General features: G+C 53.7%; 1 protein-coding gene across 1 annotated transcript in view; it reads left to right on the top strand.

Annotated features, from left to right (window-relative positions):
• The window catches only part of pcnt (pericentrin), a 43699-nt gene extending 19886 nt beyond the window's left edge, over positions 1-23813 (top strand). Inside the window, 30 exon segments of the mRNA XM_036545609.1 lie at positions 1178-1338; positions 1709-2156; positions 2274-2436; positions 3825-4016; positions 5221-5453; positions 6075-6194; positions 6449-6469; positions 7348-7584; positions 9421-9588; positions 9837-9989; positions 10322-10480; positions 10625-11425; positions 12202-12372; positions 12714-13178; positions 13271-13373; positions 13552-13724; positions 14038-14217; positions 16226-16393; positions 16715-16910; positions 17405-17627; positions 18110-18260; positions 19132-19764; positions 20158-20372; positions 20623-20722; positions 21035-21205; positions 21448-21612; positions 22085-22323; positions 22500-22588; positions 22674-22821; positions 23273-23813. Of these exon segments, the coding sequence (XP_036401502.1) occupies positions 1178-1338; positions 1709-2156; positions 2274-2436; positions 3825-4016; positions 5221-5453; positions 6075-6194; positions 6449-6469; positions 7348-7584; positions 9421-9588; positions 9837-9989; positions 10322-10480; positions 10625-11425; positions 12202-12372; positions 12714-13178; positions 13271-13373; positions 13552-13724; positions 14038-14217; positions 16226-16393; positions 16715-16910; positions 17405-17627; positions 18110-18260; positions 19132-19764; positions 20158-20372; positions 20623-20722; positions 21035-21205; positions 21448-21612; positions 22085-22323; positions 22500-22588; positions 22674-22821; positions 23273-23573 (6747 nt within the window). The 3' untranslated portion in view covers positions 23574-23813.
• Positions 23814-23891: the final 78 nt, after the last annotated feature.

Genomic DNA, 23891 nt, shown 5'->3' with positions numbered 1-23891 from the left:
AATATCTCTCAATCTGGGAGTCCTATCATAGTGCTGCTCTTCTGAATGGCACTAATTATTTCAAGTATTCACTGGATTGTAAAAAATGAATATGCTGTTATTGTGCCGCTCATTGACTTCTTACAATCCGGGGTTGTTTCTAATAAAGCTTGAATGTTGTTAGATGCATTTCCCAGGGTACTGTGGGTAACGTCCTGTCTGGGGCGTGCTCAGACTGGTCTGACTCTCCAGGCTGGTGCAGACACGTCTGACTAAAGGGATAAGATCCCTCCCCCTCCAGGGACGGAGGGCGGTGGGGCCACTGGGCTGGCAGCCTCCTCTCACCACCTGTCCTTATCAGTAATCGTTACCAGCACTTGGCTGTGGCAGACTGTACCCTCTGTCCCACTCTGGCGCCTGTAGCCAGTTGCCCTGCTTGGTGAGTGGGATTAATGTTTCTGAGGCAGTGTGAGAGCTGTCAGCAGTGATTGGATTGTCCTGTGTTGAAAGGGGGATGACAGGTTAAAACCCACAGTGCTCCTGCATTAGGTCCATCATATTCAGCAGTGAATGGTAGCTCGTGTGTACGGTGTGAGCCTGGTTCCTCTCACCTGCTAATTGAAATGGGAATTGAAGCCTCCCAAGCTTTCTCTGCCTGGAAGCGTGTGTATGTCGTTGCCACGGCGCCGGCTTTGCGTTGGGGGAGGGCTGTGGAAACGGGGGCAGAATGCTAAGGCTGAGGGATGCAGCGGAGGGTGGAAAGTTTGGCCGGCTCTCCCTGTAGCTGCGCTCTGTTGGGCGTCGCCATGGTGACAGCGTTGCGTCTCTGTTTGCGGGCAGGTGTTGGGGGAGTCGATGTGCTTCAGGGTTTGCACTCCCACGTTAATGTTTGCCCATGCGTTGCACTGCAGAGAGTTTCAGCTGGAGAATCTTTTCTTTTGTTGTTGGTGGGTTGGGAACAAGCAGGAAGCTGTTGGAACTGGAAGTGTGATCCTTTTTTCGCTTTCTGAAAAGCTGAATGAATCCGCTGGCGAGAGGTGCAGCCTGTTTGTGTCCTTGATTAGGATACTCAAAAACAAGCGTGGCTCTACCAGTCTGCTGGCTGCCCTTTCAACAGCATGGCGAAATGATTTCATAAAGCGGTGCCGCTGTGATGACCGGATTCCTGTCACTGGCCTCTATCTTGCCTCTGCCCCAGATGCGCGCGGAGGTGACCGACCTGCAGGGGGCGCTGGAAGGGAAACGCTCGGAAATGGAAACCTTGGAGACGCTGCTGCAGCGCAGAGAGAGGGAGAACCAGGAGGGGGAGAACCTGCTCAACATGCTGAGAGCTGACCTGAGTACAGCTGCACAGGAGAGGTGAGGTCCAGCTGGCTATCAGGACTGGCCTAGGTACAGCAGCACAGGAGAGGTTAACATCAGGAGACTGTCAGAGCTGATCTGAGTACAGTAACACGGGGAAAGAGCATCAGGTGGCTGTCAGAGTTGAGGTTAGTGTCGGTGGCCTTTGTGATTAAAATGGTTCTTGCTTCATCCCAGTCAAAAGCAGACATTACGACTGTGCAGGAATTCTAACTAAAGTGTAAGAAAGAAACTTATGGAAATGTCTCGGGTTCAGACCAGAAACTATACTCCGTCCACTTGAGGTCGGTTAGATTTTTGCTTGGAATGTTGAAATGTGCCACCCCAGCTCTGACATTGAAATCAGGCATGTGTGTGGTCACCCCAGGAGCGAGTTGCAACAGGCCCACCAGCGGCTGCAGAAGGTGCTATTGGAGGTGCTGCAGGTTAACATGGCAACCGAGGACCTGATCAGCAGGCGTGTCGGTTCGTTCATGGACAGCAGGGTAGCCCGTAAAGGAAGCGAGGGCCCACAAGACAAAGGTAAGCAGTGCTACCGCCCCCCTGTGGCTTAGACTCGGAGCAGTATTAGCTGTGAGCGATCGGCTCTTCTCCCCCCAGCAGAGGAGTGTGAGAGCGGAGTCGGCGGCCCCGACAGCAGCCTGTGGTCGGCGCTGACGGACGAGGGCCTGGAGCTGTCGCAGAGGCTGTCGGAAAGCCTGTTCTCCGGGGCCGAGCTGGAGCCCGAGGGCCAGGAGATGGCTCTCGGAGCCTGCGTCCGCCTGCGCTCCGCCGTGGACAAGCTGCTGGAGCTGGTCTCCGAGTCGACCTCGCAGGTGAGGCGCGTGGCCGCATGGGCTGGGCGGCGGCCGGGGAGGAGCGGGTCGGCCTGCTTCCAGCTCTACAGAGCGGTCAGTGTCTGAGCTCAGTGCTGGTTCTCTCTCTCTCTGCAGCTGGAGCAGACCCAGGGAGTGCAGGCCCAGCTGGAGCAGCAGTTCAGCCAGGGCAGAGAGGACGCCGCCCAGCTCGTCCTGCACCAGCGCCAGCTCCTCCAGCAGCTCGACCTGGAGGCTGGGCTGAAGAGCCAGCTGGAGCTGGAGCTGCACAAGGCTGAAGGTGAGGAGCTCCCCTGACTCGCTGCAGGAGCTGGTGCCGGCACTGACGCTGCCGCTGCCGCAGTTAACATTCATGCTCACACCTGATTTAAGAAAACGGGAAACATGCATTCAAAGACATTTTGATTTAAGAGCTTAAATACTTGACATTTGTTTTGTAGGCATCAACTTCACTATATGTTTCTCTGTGTATGAATTTCTGTCCAAAAAAAATTATTCTTAAATTTCTGGCTGCTTTGAAGAGTCAAGAGTTTTGATTTGACTTTTTTGTCAGTGTATAATTCCATTTGTGTTCATTTATAATTTTGATGTATTTACTATTATACTAAAATGTGGTCAAGGGTAAAATTAAATAATACTAATGACTGCTGCTGTACATGTTGATGAAAGTATGTCAGAAAGCAGAAAATTTGTTTTTTAGTTCATTTTGTTTAGATTTGGCCAGGTCACAGAAAGAAAGTCTGGGTATGAGATTTTAAAACAACACTCAACTCCCTGCATGGAATCAGGCATAAATAGCTGTCTCATTGAAGACTTTGTGATAGTTAGTGTCTTTCCGGTGAATGTAGTGGCCCTTTTTCTCAGGTTTAATGGGGGAGGGGTGCGTGTCTGTGTCAGGACTGATGGAGGGAGGGGTGTGTGTCTGTCTCAGGACTGATGGAGGGGGGGGTGTGTGTCTGTCTCAGGACTGATGGAGGGGGGGGTGTGTGTCTGTGTCTCAGGACTGATGGAGGGAGGGGTGCGTGTCTGTGTCAGGACTGATGGAGGGAGGGGTGCGTGTCTGTGTCAGGACTGATGGAGGGAGGGGTGCGTGTCTGTGTCTCAGGACTGATGGAGGGAGGGGTGCGTGTCTGTGTCAGGACTGATGGAGGGAGGGGTGTGTGTCTGTCTCAGGACTGATGGAGGGGGGGGTGTGTGTCTGTGTCTCAGGACTGATGGAGGGAGGGGTGTGTGTCTGTGTCTCAGGACTGATGGAGGGAGGGGTGCGTGTCTGTGTCAGGACTGATGGAGGGAGGGGTGCGTGTCTGTGTCAGGACTGATGGAGGGAGGGGTGTGTGTCTGTCAGGACTGATGGAGGGAGGGGTGCGTGTCTGTGTCTCAGGACTGATGGAGGGAGGGGTGCGTGTCTGTGTCTCAGGACTGATGGAGGGAGGGGTGCGTGTCTGTGTCTCAGGACTGATGGAGGGAGGGGTGCGTGTCTGTGTCTCAGGACTGATGGAGGGAGGGGTGCGTGTCTGTGTCTCAGGACTGATGGAGGGAGGGGTGCGTGTCTGTGTCAGGGCTGATGGAGGGAGGGGTGCGTGTCTGTGTCAGGGCTGATGGAGGGAGGGGTGTGTGTCTGTGGCTCAGGGCTCTGTCTGTGTCTCTGTCTGTGGCTCTGTGTCTCAGGACTGATGGAGGGCTACGTGATGGAGAAGGCAGCACTGGAGGAGGCTCTGCAGCAGAAGGAAACGCAGACCCAGCGGCTGGCGGCGGAGCTGGAGGGGCTGCGGGTTCAACTCCAGGAGCTCAGTGAGGAACATGCCCTGCTGCTTCGGCAGAGAGAGGCCATCTCCGGGGGGCTGGGAGACACCGAAAGGGGTGAGTCAAGGGGTAGGAGGGTATTGCTTTACTTATTATGTAACTTGTACTCGAATAAAAGGCCTTTTAATAGATGCAGCAGCATGGAAGTGGGGCAGCTGTAATAGTGGAGTGGCCCTGGGTAATGGAGTTGTTTTCCTGTTCTGTAGGCCATTGTGATGTTGCAGACGACCCAGGTTTGTAATTCTGGCTACGGGCTTGATGTGATGTGTGTGCCTGTTTTCTGAGACTTTCTTCACTCTCTTGATTAACTAATCTAGTGTAACTTCAGGGGCTGTATGAGACAGCCGTGTCATGCAGTTAGATACATTCAGTAATTGTTAAACTCCTGTTTGTGTTTTTAAATCCTCTATCCACTTGTGAAAAAAAGGCATGGCATGTTTGGGTAAATCAAAGTTCAGATTGATCAGTTGCTTGAAGTTATTCAGTCAAGCAGTTTTGCATCGTGAATGAATGCACAGTAATGGGTGAATTAATGGAGGGTGGCTGATATGGGTGGAGTGCAGTGTTTTGGGGGGAGGGGCTATGAGGGTGCTGGTGTGGGTAGAGTGCTAGCGTGGGGGGAGAGGGCTGATGCAGGGGGATTTCAGTTTGTGGGAGGGGCCTGATGAAGGTGGGTTGCTGTGTGTGGGAGGGGCCTGATGAAGGTGGGTTGCTGTGTGTGGGAGGGGCCTGATGAAGGCGGGTTGCTGTGTGTGGGAGGGGCCTGATGAAGGTGGGTTGCTGTGTGTGGGAGGGGCCTGATGAAGGTGGGTTGCTGTGTGTGGGAGGGGCCTGATGAAGATGGGTTGCTGTGTGTGGGAGGGGCCTGATGAAGGTGGGTTGCTGTGTGTGGGAGGGGCCTGATGAAGATGGGTTGTGTGTGGGAGGGGCCTGATGAAGATGGGTTGTGTGTGGGAGGGGCCTGATGAAGGCGGGTTGCTGTGTGTGGGAGGGGCCTGATGAAGATGGGTTGCAGTTTGTGGGAGGGGCCTGATGAAGATGGGTTGCAGTTTGTGGGAGAGGCCTGATGAAGGTGGGTTACTGTGTGTGGGAGGGGCCTGATGAAGGCGGGTTGCTGTGTGTCGGAGGGGCCTGATGAAGGCGGGTTGCTGTGTGTGGGAGGGGCCTGATGAAGGCGGGTTGCTGTGTGTGGGAGGGGCCTGATGAAGATGGGTTGCTGTGTGTGGGAGGGTTCCTGATGGAGCCACTTTCCCCTCCGCAGCCCTGATGGAGGAGGCGGAGCGCCTGGGGCAGGAGAAGCTGGACGTGCAGCGGCAGGCAGAGAAGGACCGCAGCGGGCTGACATCCCGGCTCAAGCTGCTGGAGAGCGAGCTGGAGGAGCAGGAGAGCTGCAGGCAGGAGCTGGAGGTGCAGCGCAGAACCCAGACAGAGGACCTCCAGCAGCAAATCCAGGCCCTGGAGAAACAGCTCAAACATCACCGGCAGTTCATCGATGTGAGTCGCCTCCTCTGGGCTCTGGCTGTGGTCATAATCTAGCTGTTTGGTAATGCCCCAGGTTAATCTCTGCAAATAATTCCCCAGGTCTTCATTGTGAAGTATGTTCACCTTACCTTGTAAAATAAAGCTTAGATAAAGTGGAACAAACCGCTTATTTTCTTCTTTTGTTTGGGAAATATCCTTAGCATTCAAAAGGTTTTCTAAGTACACTTCAATGCACTCAGCTGAGCTCCTATTAACAGCATCAGAACATGACTGATTCAACTCCAGCATTTTAAATTACTACATACTGTTCAATCTTATTGGTAATTTGCATGCACTGTATTTGAAGTCCAGAGTATTTTGTTGGATTTACCAAACACACAGCAAGTCACTCAGATTGACAATGCATTGTGTGTCAGATTACTCTGTCATAGAACTCCCCCTGCAGCTCTCCCACATGAACACTGCTTTGTGTTGGAATCGCATAGATTCCTAAAGTGCTTGGTTGTTGAAAACGTCCTCCCTGCTGTTGAAATGTCTGGATGAACCTGTTCCGAGAGGGAGAACAGCCAGAGGTTCGAAGGAAAACACTGAGTGTGTGTGTGTGTTTGTGTGTGTGTGCGCGCGCACCTGCAGGAGCAAGCAGTGGAACGAGAACACGAGAGGGACGAGTTTCAGCAGGAGATCAAGAAACTGGAGGCCCAGCTGAGACAGCCATCCAAACCCTACATTGGAGGCGGCAACGGAGGGCAGAAGGTAAAGTCCTCCCCACAGCTGTGTGTGTGTCTTTGTGTGTGGTGTGTTCTCAGACACTGACATAGTGTGACACATGAAAAGACAAAGTGTGACCTTTTTTAGCAGACATGAGTTTAGGTAATGGTTAAATGCAAATGATGCATTTAAATGGTCGTTAAATGCATCATGTAACAGTTGCAAGCACAGATGAATATTGGCGTTATTTCCAGCACTTTATTTCACCATGTTTGTTCTCTTCTTTGATCCCGTTATAGATTGAGGACTTGGTTCTCCAGGTATAGTATTACGCTCGGCTTGTCAGGAGCTGCTGTGCATGGTCTCCCTTTGTAGTGCATATGTGTGATTTATCTGATCACCGCTCAGATAAATCCAAACCGCTTCTTTAGCTGCGTTTTACACACCTTTCCATTAACTCCATCCCACTGGCTGTTAAAAATCACAGTGATAGGAGGAATTGTGACCATGTGATGCAAAATTGAGAAAATTGGGGTCTGAGCTACAGCAGCCTTCATTTGGCCTGATGAAGCCAGTGATGGGGAAAGTTGATGTAAAGAGACTTTAAGGTCGCCCTGTCGCCACGCTGATGCTTTGCCGGCTGAAAGCTTGGCGTCTCCCTCACTTGTTTTGTAACATTTGCCGTGCACCCCTGTGGAATGGCTCAGATGTAGTCCTAGTGGCTGTAGAGCTAGACTGATAGCGGTCTTAGTTTTTGATCTCTTCGTAACCATTTTCTTTTTAACCCCTCGTTGTAACATGCCGTCTGTCTGTCACAACCTCCTGAGATTAATATAGTGTGCAGGTGAGAAATGTAGGGTAGAAGGGTTAGATTACGAAACTCTCCCACTTAGGCTTTGACTAACAAATTCTAATGTGCTAGTTATTTAGCTGGAGTTATTTAGCTGAACTGTGAAAACGCAGTTTCTGTGCAAGTTGGATGTGTAGAAGCTATGGTAGCAATATGTTTTTTTGTTTATTTGCCCAGTATGCTGACAGTTTGCTTTGAGACTGATACTGGATTTGTCAGAGTAGATAGTTTCTTTAGGGCACCGCGACTCATTGGATATGAGATTCTGAGTTAAACGTTTCTTTTTGTAAAGCTCTTTAGCTCGTCGGTCTGTTGTGCACAGCCCTTACCAGCCTGTCGCCCTCCCAGGTGGAAAGCCTGCAGGCCGCCATCAAGGAGAAGATGGAGGACTACAACACGCTGCTGCTGACCAAAGAGCAGTACCAGAGGGACCTAGCTGAGCAGAATGAGGAGATAGACAAGATGGCGGGCCGGATCCGTGAGCTGGAGCAGGCTCTGCTGAGCAGCGCCGAGTCCAACCGCGCCATGGGCCAGCTGGAGCAAGAGCTGCAGAAGGCCAGGAAGAGCGAGAGAGAGCTACTGCAGGTACTGTGTCCCTTCCCAGAGTTACTGCAGGTACTGTGTCCCTTCCCAGAGTTACTGCAGGTACTGTGTCCCTTCCCAGAGTTACTGCAGGTACTGTGTCCCTTCCCAGAGCTGCTGCAGGTACTGTGTCCCTTCCCAGAGTTACTGCAGGTACTGTGTCCCTTCCCAGAGTTACTGCAGGTACTGTGTCCCTTCCCAGAGTTACTGCAGGTACTGTGTCCCTTCCCAGAGTTACTGCAGGTACTGTGTCCCTTCCCAGAGCTGCTGCAGGTACTGTGTCCCTTCCCAGAGTTACTGCAGGTACTGTGTCCCTTCCCAGAGTTACTGCAGGTACTGTGTCCCTTCCCAGAGTTACTGCAGGTACTGTGTCCCTTCCCAGAGCTACTGCAGGTACTGTGTCCCTTTCCAGAGTTACTGCAGGTACTGTGTCCCTTCCCAGAGCTACTGCAGGTACTGTGTCCCTTTCCAGAGTTACTGCAGGTACTGTGTCCCTTCCCAGAGTTACTGCAGGTACTGTGTCCCTTCCCAGAGTTACTGCAGGTACTGTGTCCCTTCCCAGAGTTACTGCAGGTACTGTGTCCCTTCCCAGAGCTACTGCAGGTACTGTGTCCCTTTCCAGAGTTACTGCAGGTACTGTGTCCCTTCCCAGAGTTACTGCAGGTACTGTGTCCCTTCCCAGAGCTGCTGCAGGTACTGTGTCCCTTCCCAGAGTTACTGCAGGTACTGTGTCCCTTCCCAGAGTTACTGCAGGTACTGTGTCCCTTCCCAGAGTTACTGCAGGTACTGTGTCCCTTCCCAGAGTTACTGCAGGTACTGTGTCCCTTCCCAGAGCTGCTGCAGGTACTGTGTCCCTTCCCAGAGTTACTGCAGGTACTGTGTCCCTTCCCAGAGCTGCTGCAGGTACTGTGTCCCTTCCCAGAGTTACTGCAGGTACTGTGTCCCTTCCCAGAGCTGCTGCAGGTACTGTGTCCCTTCCCAGAGTTACTGCAGGTACTGTGTCCCTTCCCAGAGTTACTGCAGGTACTGTGTCCCTTCCCAGAGTTACTGCAGGTACTGTGTCCCTTTCCAGAGTTACTGCAGGTACTGTGTCCCTTCCCAGAGTTACTGCAGGTACTGTGTCCCTTCCCAGAGTTACTGCAGGTACTGTGTCCCTTTCCAGAGTTACTGCAGGTACTGTGTCCCTTCCCAGAGTTACTGCAGGTACTGTGTCCCTTTCCAGAGCTACTGCAGGTACTGTGTCCCTTCCCAGAGTTACTGCAGGTACTGTGTCCCTTCCCAGAGCTACTGCAGGTACTGTGTCCCTTCCCAGAGTTGCTGCAGATACTGTGTCCCTTCCCAGAGTTACTGCAGATACTGTGCCTCTCTGTAGTGCTGTTGCAGGTACTACATCCTTTTCAGTTATGTTGATCAGTTGTGGTAGGTAGGGTTTCGATTGGGAATGAAATTTTTGGTGGAACTGACCCCTACTGCATGAAGCCATAACCAACCCAGACATACTACAAATTTAAAAACGTCTTTCTTTTTCTTAATCCCCAATGATGATCCCTAAGTCTCTAACGTCATGTTTTTGTGACACCTGGACAACTAAAAATAAAAAGCCTTCATCTTGGCCACTATAGGCAAGCAGGGAGGTAACCCCTTATAAACAGATCGTTTGGCACTATGGTGAAGACTGAGTTTTACTGAGTGCAGACTAAAAAATGGCCACATGCTGGCGTGATAATGTCCATTAGTAATCCCAGTAAACAGCACACTGCAGTTGTGTGTGTTGGAGCGCGTGCAGCGTGTCATCGTTCTTTTTTTACCCAGGTGTTTTGCGTAACCCTCTGCCCTCAGGACAAAGAGGCCCTCCAGCAGCAGCAGTACTCCAACCGCCTGCTGATCTCCGCGTTGCAGTCCAAGCTGGACGAGACCCGGCACCGCTGCCCCGAGGGCGCGGGCGACCAGGCCCTGAAGGAGCAGCTGGAGACGGTGCAGCAGACCCTGCACAGCAAGGAGCAGCAGGTGGGTGCACCCAGATCTGGGTGCAGATCTGTTTCGGAGCCACCAGCTGAGATAAGCTGTGCATACGGAGTATAAAGTCTTCTCCTACACTGCAGATGTATAAAGGGGTGTGTTTTTATTCTTTTCATACTTGACCGTACTGGAATATCCCTGTGGGTAGTACAGTGTTCTGCAGTCCACACCAGGCCCCAGTGTGTTTTGTTTTTAAATGTCCCTGTGATTTGTTGTGGTTGGCTGCTGTCTGGCAGGTGGAGGTGCTGACGGAGCAGCTGGAGCAGGTGCAGAGGGACCTGCAGGTGAAAGCGGAGGAGCTGGTGCAGCTCCACCTGCAGCTGGAGCACCTGAAGGAGCAGAACTCCATCTGCGTCTCCCAGCTTCAGAACGAGATCAGCTCTCTCAAGGTATAGCAGAGCCCAGCTCTGGACTCTGATAAGGAATTAGCAAGTTAAGCTAAATACACAGTGAGGATGTGCAGTCAACTGAAACCCGTATAATGCAGTGAAGGTGTGTTGGCTCATAGTATCAGTTCTCAGGGATTTGTGACTGTTCCTCCTTGCAGGATGCTTCGAGGTCCATCACATCTCTTGCTGTATGTTTGCGAACTACTTCCTTGAGTCCAAACAACAAATGTTTGATGGGATTGAGGTCCAGCGAGGGGGGTGGCCAGTTGAGAATGGATCTGTGCTCAGTTTAGATGAACGCTTGAGATGATTGTCACTCTGAACCTCCCCAGGAGACTGTGAGCGCGCTGCGCAGAGTGGAGGAGGCCGACGGAGAGGACGCCACGCAGTTCCCTTCGGCCCTGCTGGAGGAGAAGAACCAGGAGATCGACCACCTCAATGAGCAGATCCTCCGTCTGCAGCAGGAAGTGGACGCCTGCAGGGACAACCAGGTGAGCTTTATGACCAGTCGGAACAGGCGGTTTCTGGTTGACCGGCTCAGAGTTTGATTGTTAAAGAAAGTTGATAGTTATGGTTCCCATTGCACTACGTGTGTGGGTTTGTGAGTGGCTCTCCTGTTTCTCACGCTTCCCAAGGCTGCGGAGGAGAAGCAGGAGGAGGTGGAGGAGCTGCGGGCGCAGGTGGAGCACCTGCGCAGCGACCAGGCCCGCCTGCGGCAGGACAAGGAGGAGGAGGTGGAGCAGCTGCACGAGGTCATCCACAAGCTGCAGGAGGAGCTGGCGCAGCTGGGGCCCAACCGGCACGAGGTGAGCGACTCCCAGGAGCACAGCCCCGAGCCCCAGGACTTCTGGCCCCCCGGCGGGCAGGAGGAGAGCTTGTGCCACGAGCTGAGCCGCCACAGCCTGCAGTCCTCCCGCGCCCGCCTCCGGGAGCTGCAGGCGCAGCTGGACCTGGCCGCCGGCGAGAAGGAGGCCATCCAGCGCCTGCTCCACACCCAGGAGGACACCTACCGCGGCCAGCTGCAGACGCTGGGGCTCAGCCTGGCGGAGGAGCGGCGGAAGCTGGCCGAGCTGGAGGAGGAGCGCGGCGCGCTGACGGAGCGCGTGCGGGAGCTGGAGGAGGAGGCCTGCCAGCGCGAGGCGCGCCTGCTGGAGCTGCAGCTGCAGCTGAGGGCGGCGGACGAGCGCGGGGAGGAGGCGCTGGCCGACCTGGAGGAGCAGAAGGCCCGGGACCAGGCGGAAATCCGCAACCTGGAGACGGCGAAGAAGGAGCTGTTCACCGAGCGGCAGGCCCTGCGGCAGCAGGAGGGCCGGCTGCAGGAGGAAATCGAGAGGCTGAAACGGGAAGTGACATCAAACCGCGCTCAAATACAGGAACTAAGATCCCAGCTGGAAGAAGGAGTGGCCAAACAGGCAGAGGCCCAGAAAGAAGTACTGGTGAGTCTGTTTGCCCACTCATTGCCGTGGTACAAGCGTAATTCATTATGTATAAGTACACAAATATAAATTTATACCAGAACTGTACGGTCTAGTCTCATTTTAATTACCTAGTTTTGCTCTTCATAAATTCCGAGTTCTTTTGCAAAAATTCAGCTGTTACCCTCCACCTAGGAATGAGCCCTTTAAAGTAGTGACAGTCTGATACAGCAATCGTATTGGTAATACCTCTCGTAAGTATTTATTGTAACGCAGGATCACAATGGCTTAAATCTTTTGCTTTGGTCTGCTTCTCCTGTCTGGATGTAATTACATGGAAGCACAGGCAATGGTACACAGTGTTTAGTCCTGAAAGCATTTGGGCTGTGGTCTGGAAAACTGCAGTCACTGAGCAGGCGGGTGGGCAAGAGTCTGACTCACAGAGGAACAGGAAGTGGTTTCAGGGAAGGGGGAAGAAGGAGCTGCGCTCCTCTCTGTAGAATTTTAACTTCATCTGCTTTTTTAGAAAAAACACAACTCCCCTATGCTTGCTGGCAGTTAGGACTGGGTGCTGACGTATCGCCAGGATCAGGAAACCGGTGTGGAGCGCTTTAGAACTGCCAGCTGTGTTTGATTAAGAGTCGGTTCCAGCTCATTTTACAGCCCCAAGTCTCTTTCCAAAAGAAGAGCTGAAATTAGATGACCTGCGCTAAAAATACGTGGTTTTGGAGGTGACCCATCTGACGCTCTGGGATGAGTGATGCGGGGAGTGTTTGACTGTGATGTGTGTTCCTCAGACGTGCGCCGAGGAGACCCTGGCCAAGGCGGAGGCAGCCCTGAGGGAGAGGGAGGAGCAGCTGGCCCAGCTGAGGGTGGAGCATGAGGCCCTGAGGGCGGAGCTGGCCGCCGTGAAGGAGGGGCTGAGCTCCAGCACCGAGAGGGCGGAGAAGCTGCTGGAGGAAGGCCAGGTACGGCAAGGCTCTGTCTGCGCTCTCTCTGACACGCAGCACAGGGAAGGAGTCGTGGTTCAGAAAGGATAATAACCTACCATATCTAACCTCCATTGTGTGTAGACGTGAAGTTTCTTCTCACAGTGTTATGCAGTTTCTGTGATATGAGGTTTTATGAATTATTTCAGCTACACACTTGACATGTTTGTGAAATATTTTTTGTTTCTGTGAGAAATGAGTATATCGTCCTTCAATTTGAGCTGACCTAGATGTAATAGTTTTGTATAGATCTGATTTGAAGTGAATAGTTTTGAGGCTGCGTTATCAGCAGTTGCGTCTGCCCTTGTCGTGTCTTTCAGACGAAGGACAAAGCCCTCGCCGCTCTTGAGTTCCATAATCAGCGTCTGAAGTCGGAGCTGCGCCGGCTGCAGGAGGACCTGGCCGTGCAGGAGGAGGAGGTGTCCTACCAGCAGAGGGAGCTGGAGCAGCTCCGCGAGCGCCTCAGCCTGCCGGGCCTGGGCGGGGACCCCGACCCCGCCCCCGGCTTCCTGTCGCGCCTGTCCCGGGACGGCTCGCTGCCGTCGCCCGAGGTGCTGCGCAGGCTGGACTGCAGCGAGGAGCCGGCGCTGCCGCTGCACAGCTCGCGCCTCTCCGAGCTCAGCGCCCTGCACAACGCCAGCCTGGACCTGCACATCAAGGCCTCGCCGCTGTGCAGGGACAGCAGCCTGCCCCCCGAGGCGCTGCGCTCCCCGTCTGCCCCCTCCCCGGGCTCCATCCTGGCCTCCGAGTGCCTCTCGGGGCTGGACTCGCTGGATGCTGACAAGGTGCGTGAGCGGGGAACGCGGTCATGGTTTAGTGGTTCTGTAGGGCTTAGCCTGAAATGCATTGCTAAATCTGTCCTGTGAAAATCCTCCAGGTGAAGGAGCTTGATGCGCTGGACTTGCCGGCCTCTACTTCCCCTGTGGGCTCCACCTCCACGCTCTCTGTGCCGGAGTGGGCCAGCGATGGATACGGCAGCAGTGAGTACTGAAGGGGCAGGCACTGTGCTTATGATGAACACCCTATTTTGGCCTAGTCAACTATTTGTAGCACTTTGTGTAAATATACAAGCGGTGTTCATTGGATCAGTATTAGTGCTGTTGCAGGTAGGGACTGAGCCTTGTGCCACTACTTGACGTTGATGTTGTTGGCATGCAGACGTCAGCTCGGAGCTGGGCACCAGGCTGAATGTGGAGCTGGCGATGACCGAGCGCCTGGATTCCAACTTCGTGGAGTACCTGCAAAACCGTGGCATGGCCCCCGCCGACCACACGGACAGCGCGGCGGAGAGCGAGGACCAGAATGAAGAGCTGCTCTCACCTGAGCTGCAGGTACAGCCAGGAGCCCCCCACACCTCAACACCTCTATCGACTTAAGATGGGATACATCTGGGAATGGGTTTACAGAAATTCAGCTACTGTTTAGCATGGCGTTGTCCATTTTTTGTATGTACTTGCAGCCTTTGTGTTGCCTCAGGTTAGCTTGTTCATTTCTGTGCATGTCGAGTGACAACAGAAGTAGCCCTGTCACCTGAGGGAGGATGTGTCCGAGAGCTGTGCCTTGTGGGGCTTCCCTGAAGCACAGTGTCTGGAGTGTAAGCTGCGTGGAGCTACCCCTCAGCACAGGGTGTTTGCTTTCCCCCAGGGGCTGCTGAAACGGGTGTACCAGGAAGGGTGCAGGGTCCTAGCCCTCTCTCAGCGGCCAGCCCCCGATGCCCCGCCCCTGGCCCCGCCCCACACCTGGCAGAGCGAGAAACGGGCCCTGCAGGAAACCGTCCTCTCACTCAGAGAGCTGCTCTGCAAGATGGCCGACAAACAGCTGAAGGTCAGTACAGCCGCGGGGCCCCTGAATGTAAGGCTTTAGAGCTGATGCCGAGGAGCTCAGTTATGAAAGACCTTTCTATAGGTTTTACAGACCATTGTGTTTTCAAGTCTGCTTTTTCTGTAGATGTTTACATGAGCTAAGTGAAATGAACAAGGTACTTAACAAAGCTAGTGTCAGTGCGCAGACGGGCGGTGGGGACGGCGCAGTAATGTGCCTGTGTGTGCAGACGGACAGTGGGGACGGTGCAGTAATGATGTGCCTGTGTGCGCAGACGGGCAGTGGGGACGGTGCAGTAATGTTGTGCCTGTGTGTGCAGACGGACAGTGGGGACGGTGCAGTAATGATGTGCCTGTGTGCGCAGACGGGCGGTGCAGTGATGTTGTGCCTGTGTGCGCAGACGGACAGTGGGGACGGTGCAGTAATGATGTGCCTGCGTGTGCAGACGGACAGTGGGGACGGTGCAGTAATGTGCCTGTGTGCGCAGACGGACAGCGGAGATAATGCAGTGATGTTGTGCCTGTGTGCGCAGACGGACAGTGGGGAGGGTGCAGTAATGTTGTGCCTGTGTGTGCAGACGGACAGTGGGGACGGTGCAGTAATGTTGTGCCTGTGTGTGCAGACGGACAGTGGGGACGGTGCAGTAATGATGTGCCTGTGTGCGCAGACGGGCGGTGCAGTAATGATGTGCCTGTGTGTGCAGACGGACAGTGGGGACGGTGCAGTAATGTTGTGCCTGTGTGCGCAGACGGGCAGTGGGGACGGTGCAGTAATGTTGTGCCTGTGTGTGCAGACGGGCAGTGGGGACGGTGCAGTAATGATGTGCCTGTGTGCGCAGACGGGCGGTGCAGTAATGTTGTGCCTGTGTGTGCAGACGGACAGTGGGGACGGTGCAGTAATGATGTGCCTGTGTGCGCAGACGGGCAGTGGGGACGGTGCAGTAATGATGTGCCTGTGTGCGCAGACGGACAGTGGGGACGGTGCAGTAATGATGTGCCTGTGTGCGCAGACGGGCAGTGGGGACGGTGCAGTAATGTTGTGCCTGCGTGCGCAGACGGGCGGTGCAGTAATGTTGTGCCTGTGTGCGCAGACGGACAGTGGGGACGGTGCAGTAATGATGTGCCTGCGTGTGCAGACGGGCGGTGCAGTAATGATGTGCCTGTGTGTGCAGACGGGCGGTGCAGTAATGATGTGCCTGTGTGTGCAGACGGACAGTGGGGACGGTGCAGTAATGTGCCTGTGTGCGCAGACGGACAGTGGGGACGGTGCAGTAATGATGTGCCTGTGTGCGCAGACGGGCGGTGGGGACGGTGCAGTAATGATGTGCCTGTGTGCGCAGACGGGCGGTGCAGTAATGTTGTGCCTGTGTGTGCAGACGGGCGGTGCAGTAATGTTGTGCCTGTGTGCGCAGACGGACAGTGGGGACGGTGCAGTAATGATGTGCCTGTGTGTGCAGACGGACAGTGGGGACGGTGCAGTAATGATGTGCCTGTGTGTGCAGACGGGCAGTGGGGACGGTGCAGTAATGTTGTGCCTGCGTGTGCAGACGGGCGGTGGGGACGGTGCAGTAATGATGTGCCTGCGTGTGCAGACGGGCGGTGGGGACGGTGCAGTAATGATGTGCCTGCGTGTGCAGACGGGCGGTGGGGACGGTGCAGTAATGATGTGCCTGTGTGTGCAGACGGGCAGTGGGGACGGTGCAGTAATGTTGTGCCTGCGTGCGCAGACGGGCGGTGCAGTAATGATGTGCCTGTGTGCGCAGACGGGCAGTGGGGACGGTGCAGTAATGATGTGCCTGTGTGTGCAGACGGACAGTGGGGACGGTGCAGTAATGATGTGCCTGTGTGCGCAGACGGGCGGTGCAGTAATGATGTGCCTGTGTGCGCAGACGGACAGTGGGGACGGTGCAGTAATGATGTGCCTGTGTGCGCAGATGGGCGATGGGGACAGTGCAGTAATGTGCCTGTGTGCGCAGACGGGCGGTGCAGTAATGTTGTGCCTGTGTGCGCAGATGGGCGGCGGCGGGGACTGGCGAATGGAGCTGCTGCAGGCCGTGCGCAGTGTGTTTGACAGCGAGAGGCACTCTCTGCAGTCCGAGCTCCACTCCATGATGAGCGCACAGGGAGTCTTGGACCCAGCGTCACTCATGAGCCAGCTGGAGCAGCTCTTCAGACAGCAGGTAGGCGTGCCAAAGCAAGGAGCTCCAGTGAAGAAGAACAAAAAGGCACAAAGCTGACTGGGTATCAGAACAGGTCTCTTATTTAATGCGTTCCCCATGGTATTCAAATGAAGCTCTACTTGCTCCAGGTTTGCATTTGACAAGGTGAGGTAAGACTTATATTGTGGTCTCTGAGCCTAAACTAGATGCTGAACCATTCTCTTGCCCCTAAAGAAATGAATGGTGATCAATGGCTAATGCGGTAAAAGCGTGGGTGTTTGGAGCAGAGGCAGGCGTATGGTAGTCTTGGGGTTTTCGTTACCTGGGTGTTGCTTCCTCCAGGAGGAGCAGCAGCACCGGTCCCTGGAGCAGCTCCTGTCCGCAGACCGGCGCAGCCTGCTGGCGGAGGTGCACAACCTGCAGGCCCAGCTGCGCATCTCCAGCCTGCAGAACCAGGAGCAGCTGCAGCAGCTGCAGGGCTCCCTGTGCGCAGCGAAGGAGGAGGACAGCCAGCAGCAGCACCAGCTGCGCAGACAAGGTCAGAGTTCAGCGCTGCTCGCTCCTGACTTCACGCAGGCCACGCTGGAGTTCCCCTTGTCGCACTGCTTTTATTGTGCCACTTTCGTTATTCAGCGGTTCTGAGCCGAAAAGCTGATTGTTTTTTGGTAAAGAAGTGTCAGTACGGGGCAGTCCATCAATGAAGTTCAGTGAGATATGACAGTGTAGAAATTCCCCACTAGACAAGGACACAGTGCCTCTCCTAGGGAATAGTAAAGGGGAGTTCATGGATGTTGTGTGAGATCTAGTGACTGATATATGGTAGTATACTTGGCTTCCTTTGTCTAGTCAGGTTGCACAAGTTAACTTGTGGTAGGGCTTGAATAGTGTTATGCTCACACTAACTGGTCTGGGAGTGTTAGCCTGGTCGCTCTTTTAACTTGGATACACTTCTGTTCTATTGTGCTGGAAGTTGCTCTGGATAAGAGCGTCTGCTAAATGAATGTAATGTAACGTAATGTGCGCCCTCTGCAGTGGAGCTGCTCGAGTACCGGCTGCAGCAGGAGCAGACTCTGGCGGAGGATCTGCGCAGGTCTCTGACGGCGGAGCAGGCGCGGGGGGCGGAGCACCGCTCCCTCCTGAGGGCGGAGCAGGACGCGGTGCTGGAGCTGAAGGAGGAGCTGAAGCAGAGCGTTCTGCAGCTCAGTGCTGCCAGTAAGGCCCAGCAGGACCTGCACCAAGAGCTCCACAAGCTCAGGTACCGCTCACGTCCCACACCTGTGTCCTGCACCTTGACTTCGGCCAGGCGCGGTATTTAGTAGAGCTATCGTATTGTGCCCTTGAAGCATTGGCTGTGTGGTGTGGTGTTGTGGGAAGGGTCAGGGCTCATGACCGAAAGGTTGCCCGTTTGATTCCCCACTGGTATGCTATTGTGTTCTTGGGCAAGGTACTTAACCCACAATTATCTCAGTAAATATCCAGCTGTATAAATAGATAAAACTGTAATCTACTGCATATAAGTTTGTCTAGATGAGTGTCAGCTAAATTCCCTGTAATGTAATGTGGTTTACTGTAGAAGACTATAAACACTAAGAACTGTCCAGTCTCTTAGGTTAAGATGAGCGGTTAACGGCCAGGGTAAGGAGCATAGTTTGTAGTGAGGCTAATGAGGGGAGCCTTTAGGGATGATGTGAAGGGGAGCAGTCTGCGCTGTGGTTAACCGGCCGGAGGTCCTGGCAGGATGAGGCTGGAGGGTGAGCAGGCGGAGCGGCAGGTGTATGAGGAGGCCGTGGAGCGGGAGCAGGCCAGAGTGGCACAGCTGCAGGAGCAGCTGGACCAGGAGCGTCTGCACAGCCAGCGCACACAGGAGCAGGGGGGACAGACGCACGAGGTACCCGCCCGCTTCTGGCCTTAATATGATATGTCCAGCTCTTTATTGAGTCTGTCCACACGGTCATGCTGTAATCCACTGGAGTTTACGCATGTTTTATCACATTAACTGTTGAATGGCCTCCAGAGAGTGCTTACTACTGATGTGAGAGTCAAGCTTCATAAACCCAAAAGTGGGTGGAGCAGGCATATTAACAATGACTAATTTCAAGAAATCACGTGTTTCTGTGATTTTTGGTTTCTGAGGGTTTCACTTCATTCAAATCAGTGAATTCTGACATGTAGTAGCTCAGTTATGAAGCCTCCCTTGCTAACTACCAACTAACACAGCTCTAGTTCTAATAAAAACAGCCAACTGCATTTCATTCGGGTGTCTTTGGATATGCTGTGCTTTCTTTAGCATTAGCTAGCTGTTAGTTGGCAGTAGCTGTTTATTACACTAGATGCAAAATAACTTCAGCTGGAGCTGACATTCCAAAGTGCTTTGGAAATGCTTGGTTGTGCAGTCAAAGCAACATACAGTCGTAGCTGCTTTTGAAATATCTCAATTCAGATTCCTCTCAGATAAAACAACTATATAGTTGGTTCACATCTTTATATCAGCTGTAGCGGTGGTTCCCAGTAATTGCTTGATTTCATATTTTCTTGAACTCCATTGAATCATTCCATTTTAGTTGTGATTGAAATGTATTAAGCAAAGATCTTGTTGTACTGTCCCTGATTTGCACATGCATAAACTGTAACGCATTCATGTGATTTTGTGTGCTTACGGAGCCTGTGCTTAGGGTTATGGGCACTCTGTGCTCCTGTGTTGAAGCTCTTGGCCATACGTGTAGACGTGTCTGTAGCAGTATAGTATGTTCTCTCTGCAGGTGCTGCGGGCGTCCCTTGAGGAGCGCAGCGCTCAGATCACAGAGCTGAAAGGTGCTTTGGAGCAGGAGCGCGTGGCGAGCAGTAACCTGCGCATGGAGCTGCAGATCGAGCAGTCCCGCTGCGAGGCCCTCATCGCCCAGGAGCGGAGCCGGGCCGCCGACGCCCTGCAGCGGCTGGAGGAGCAGACCACACACTGCGGCCAGCTGACCGACGCCCTCGACCGGGCCAAGCAGGACTACAGCCGCCAGCTGGAGGAGAACCGGGCGCTGGTGCAGGACCTGCAGGCCCGGCTGCAGCGCGTCCAGGAGGAGGCCCTGCAGACCAGGCTGCAGCTGGAGGAGGAGGCGCAGCAGAGCCGGCAGGGCGCCCGCCGGGAGCAGGAGGCCGGGCTGCGCCTCCAGGCCGCCATGGACGGGCTGCAGGCCCAGAGGCAGGAGGTGAGCCGCAGCCTGGAGGCGGAGAGGCAGAGGGCCGTCCGGCTGCAGGCCGACCTGGACGCCCTGAGGGAGAAGGTGCGCTCCATGAAGGAGAAGGAGAGGCTGCGGGAGGAGCAGAGGGAGAGGCAGAGGAGGCAGGAGCGGCAGGAGCAGGCAGAGCGGGAGAGACAGCACGAGAGGACCGCCGGGAAACTGGTGAGTCATACCTGCAGAACTGAGAAAGTGGTGAGATATGGGAAACTGACGAGACATTCAGTGTAACATAGCATTGTTGCCCATACAGCAGATATAAATAGGCCGTTATTTCATTTGGTGTTTACCTTTTAAAAAGATTCAGTTAAGCCATCATGGGATTTTTCTTCTCCCAGCTGTCACTGGTTAAAAACATACTGTACAATGCAAGCCTTACCTGTACATGTGGAGCAGTGCCTGAGTTTTGAGTAATATATGATGGCCAGTCAAAGATGAGGCTTGACCCCTGGGTCCAAGGCTTCACATCTGACAGTATGAGTTTTAAAAAGCCTGCTTAATCAGTACACAGAGTGGTCAGTTTTTGTGAGGTGTGACGCCGCCCCCTTGTGGCTGCAGTGGGAGCAGGAGCAGCAGAGGCAGCGGGACCAGCAGCGCTTGCGGCAGCTGCAGCAGACGCTGGCTGACCTGGAGGAGCAGGAGCGCCAGCTGACCTTAAAAAGCCGCCATCCGGAGTCCGCCCTCCAGAACCAGCAGCGGCTGCAGCTGACCCAGCAGCAGCTCCAGCTGGCCACCTCCAGGCTGAGGGACGTGCTGCACGGAGCCTCAGCCAGGTAACACACACACGGCTTTGTGCCATTGTTGTCATTACAATGTGTTGTTACAATGTGTAATAAGGGAACGTAAATTAAAACCTTCTGGTAAACCTGAATCCACTAATTTATTGCCCTATGACCAACAATACTGTTCTTTTTGTGGGCCCATAAGCACAAGATCTTGTGTGTGTGTGTGGATGTTTGATTTATGCAGGGGTGTCAGCGTGTGTGTTGGTAAAGTTGTACCGTTGCTTATTGGTTTGTGCAGGAGTGACGGGAGGCTGGTCCAGCTGGAGCAGGAGCACCTGCAGGAGCTGCTGCGCATCCTGACCGATCTGGAGCAGGACCTGAAACAGCTGTGCTCTCAGGTGGGAGGCTGTGTGCACACAACACACACGGAGCTAAAGGATACTTCTCAGTGAATTAGGACAGGAACACTAGAATATATACATTCATTTTATCACTCTTTGGAGCTCCGCATGTAGGACTGAACCGCCTATAAGAATCAAGACATCCTGGATGGATAGGACCCTTATAACCCGATGGCAGAGAGTATAAGTGTAATGGTGTACAGCATATACATGAATATGATTGTGATGAGTTCAAAGTGCAGGGTAATTATTATAATTAAGCATTAGTCATATATTCATGTAAAATGCAACATTTGCACTGTGCTGCAGAGGTCCCTGGAGCCCTCCTCCAACCTGGTGGAGCGTCTGCTGAGGGAGAACTCTGACCTAACCAGCCGGCTCGCGGCTCTCAGCGAGGACAAGGTGACGCTGAAAAACACTGTGTCCTGTCTGGAGAGGGAGCTGCAGGCCCAAAAACAGGCCCGCGCCGCCAGGGAGCAGGTAATGAGATATATGAGTCAAACCTGGAGCCTGCTGTGATTTAGAACTCACTGAAGTAAATGTTATGGTAATCAGTCATTTATGTCAAAATTTTATCATATAAAGTTCAGTTTGAACATAAAGTCATCAGTCGCAGATGTGGTGTCAAAGGTCTAGTGGTGAAAGTTGCTGTCAGTGCTGCGGTGTGTAGCTTTGGTCTGTGAGTCGGTGTGTCTGTGCTGAGTGACTCTGGGCCGCTGCAGGTGAAGTCCCCGGAGCCGGTGGACGCAGCCGTGCTGTCGGAGAAGCTGGCCTGGCAGAAGGAGCGGGCCGCGCTGCAGACGGCTCTCCGCAGAGCGGAGTCCGAGCTGTCGCGGGTCACCGCTGAGATCGAGAACAGGCCGATCAGTGACAGCTCCAGCAGCAAGGTGAGCAGGCCCTGTCCTCCCCCTTCTGTACATGCTCCATATTACTGAAACACAGGCGCGGGGCCTCTACCATTCTTTCCAGAAAGACGCCTGTGAGGGAGTGTCGGGGGAGCAGTATTGGGTGATTAGGCAAGCCCTGATCAGGTGGGTCACGCCTTAGGCAGTCGGTGCGATTTGAATGGTGGCATCCTGTGGTCCAGTGTTAGTTTTCACCTGCTCACTTAGAGAGGTGGAGCTTCATTTATCAAGAGTGTGTTAGAGCCATGATGCACTGATTTCATTTGGCATTATTTTAAATATACCTTTTCAAAATCTCCCCATGACAAAACAGTCTTGTTGGGCATGCCTAGGTGTGTAGCTGCTCTTATATACTCTCCAGAACTCTTTCGAAAGGCTTCAGTTTGAAGCTGCATCCTCCATGATTGTGCTGTGGGTGGAGCTCAGCAGGTCAGCGATCTCTTCCTCTTCTCAGATGCAGCGCCTGTATGGGAAGTATCTGCGTGCGGAGAGCTTCCGCAAGGCCCTGGTGTACCAGAAGAAGTACCTGCTGCTGCTGCTGGGTGGCTTCCAGGACTGCGAGCAGGCCACCCTGTCTCTGATCGCCCGCATGGGCGCTTACCCCACCCCCGGTGACATCCAGGCCTCCGCCCCGCGCTCTCGCCCCATAAACCGCTTCAGGACCTCCGTGCGGGTGGTCATCGCCATCTCACGGTGAGACAGGTGGCAGTGTGAGGCCTCATGTCCGCCTATGAGACCCTGTTGGCCAGCTAGGCCTTATTATGCTGATTTTAGTTATTTGCTGATGTCAGTTAGCTGCTGTTTAGCTTGCATGTTATTGGATTCTGTGCTGAGTTGTGAACAGACTTGCTGTGTCTCTGGTGCCACAGATTGAGATTCCTGGTGCGGAAGTGGCAGAAGGCAACTAAAAAAGGCCCCACAGCTGCAGCAGTGGTGAATGGACATGGGCACCCTTCTGGTAAGGAGCCAGACCTGCGAGTGGAGTTGTGGCTGAGTTTTTAAAGCAGGTGCCGACCGTATGTGTGTGAACTCTCCTCCCACAGGGCCTGGCGTCAGAGCTGAAGTGCTGAGGCAGCAGCATCCCGGCGTCATCTTTAACTCCCCGCCCACCCGTGACGGCAACCTCGCCCAGCAGCGCGTGGTCTCGCCCCTGATGCCGCCTGTCAAGTCGCCCTTCAGACTGCACAACAGGTAACCTGGTTCACCCAGACACTCAGGGATATACCAGCACCCAGAACATAAACTTTGGCCTCATACTTACTCAGTGCGACTGACATGGGTTTGTCTCAGAGGGCATGGTGCTGATGGCAGCAGTGTAGCATACTGGTGAGCAGCAGGGCTCATAACCAAAAGGTTGCCAGTTGGATTCCCTGCTGGGGCACTGCTGTTGTACCCTTGGGCAAGGTACTCAACCCACAATTGCCTCAGTAAATACCCAGTGATGGATAAAATTGTAACCTATGCAAGCCACCCCAGATTGTCGTAATGAGTGTCTGCTAAATGCCGGACACGTATGCGTAATGTTTTTGAAACTTTTTTAAATTAATAAAAAAGAACTTATTTAAATAGATTAGCTTAGCGTCGTTTCCAGTGGATGTGAAGACTGCGTAGCGTCACTTTGCATGTAATATCCGCTCCCCAGGTTGTTCTCCAGTCCGCTGCTGAGGCCTGCAGAGTGTGCCGTCTCTCTGGCCCAGGATCCTGAGCGCTCTCTCACCGAGTACATCCAGCACCTGGAGACCATCCAGCAGCGGCTGGGAGGGGTGCAGCCAGGTGGGTCTGCCACAGCCCTGCCACACCCGCTCACTATGCCCCCATTACTGCACGCTTCACCCAGCATCTCCGGGTCTTTGGTGTTCTGTGGTGTCGTGGGTGGGGCGTTTCGGATTCATCAACACGCATTAGCTCCAGCCTTGAGCACTTCAAATAGGGAAAATCAGTAGTCTGTAGTAGTAAAATCAGAGGCCCCACCGGTAATTTAGGCATGAGACCAATGGAAGAATCATTTTCATTGGTGTTCTGGTATCTCTGCATATTGGTATCACCTGCTGGTGAGACATGGGACATGCACAGAAACAGAATGAGCTCCATATGAAGATTTCAAAAGCCTTCACTGCCATACTCAATTTCAAGTGAAGCTGGCAGCAAGAATTCCTTTGACAGGTGTGTAGCCTGTAGTTGGCCTAAATATAAGGCGGTGCACACTAGCACACACCTTGCCTCACCTTTCCCTGTGAGGGTTAATACAATTTCAGAGACGC

Source organism: Megalops cyprinoides, chromosome 14, assembly GCF_013368585.1.
Source record: "Megalops cyprinoides isolate fMegCyp1 chromosome 14, fMegCyp1.pri, whole genome shotgun sequence".
Classification (NCBI taxonomy): domain Eukaryota; kingdom Metazoa; phylum Chordata; class Actinopteri; order Elopiformes; family Megalopidae; genus Megalops; species Megalops cyprinoides.
Note: the sequence above shows the minus strand (reverse complement) of the source record. Positions and strands in the feature narration are given on the sequence as shown.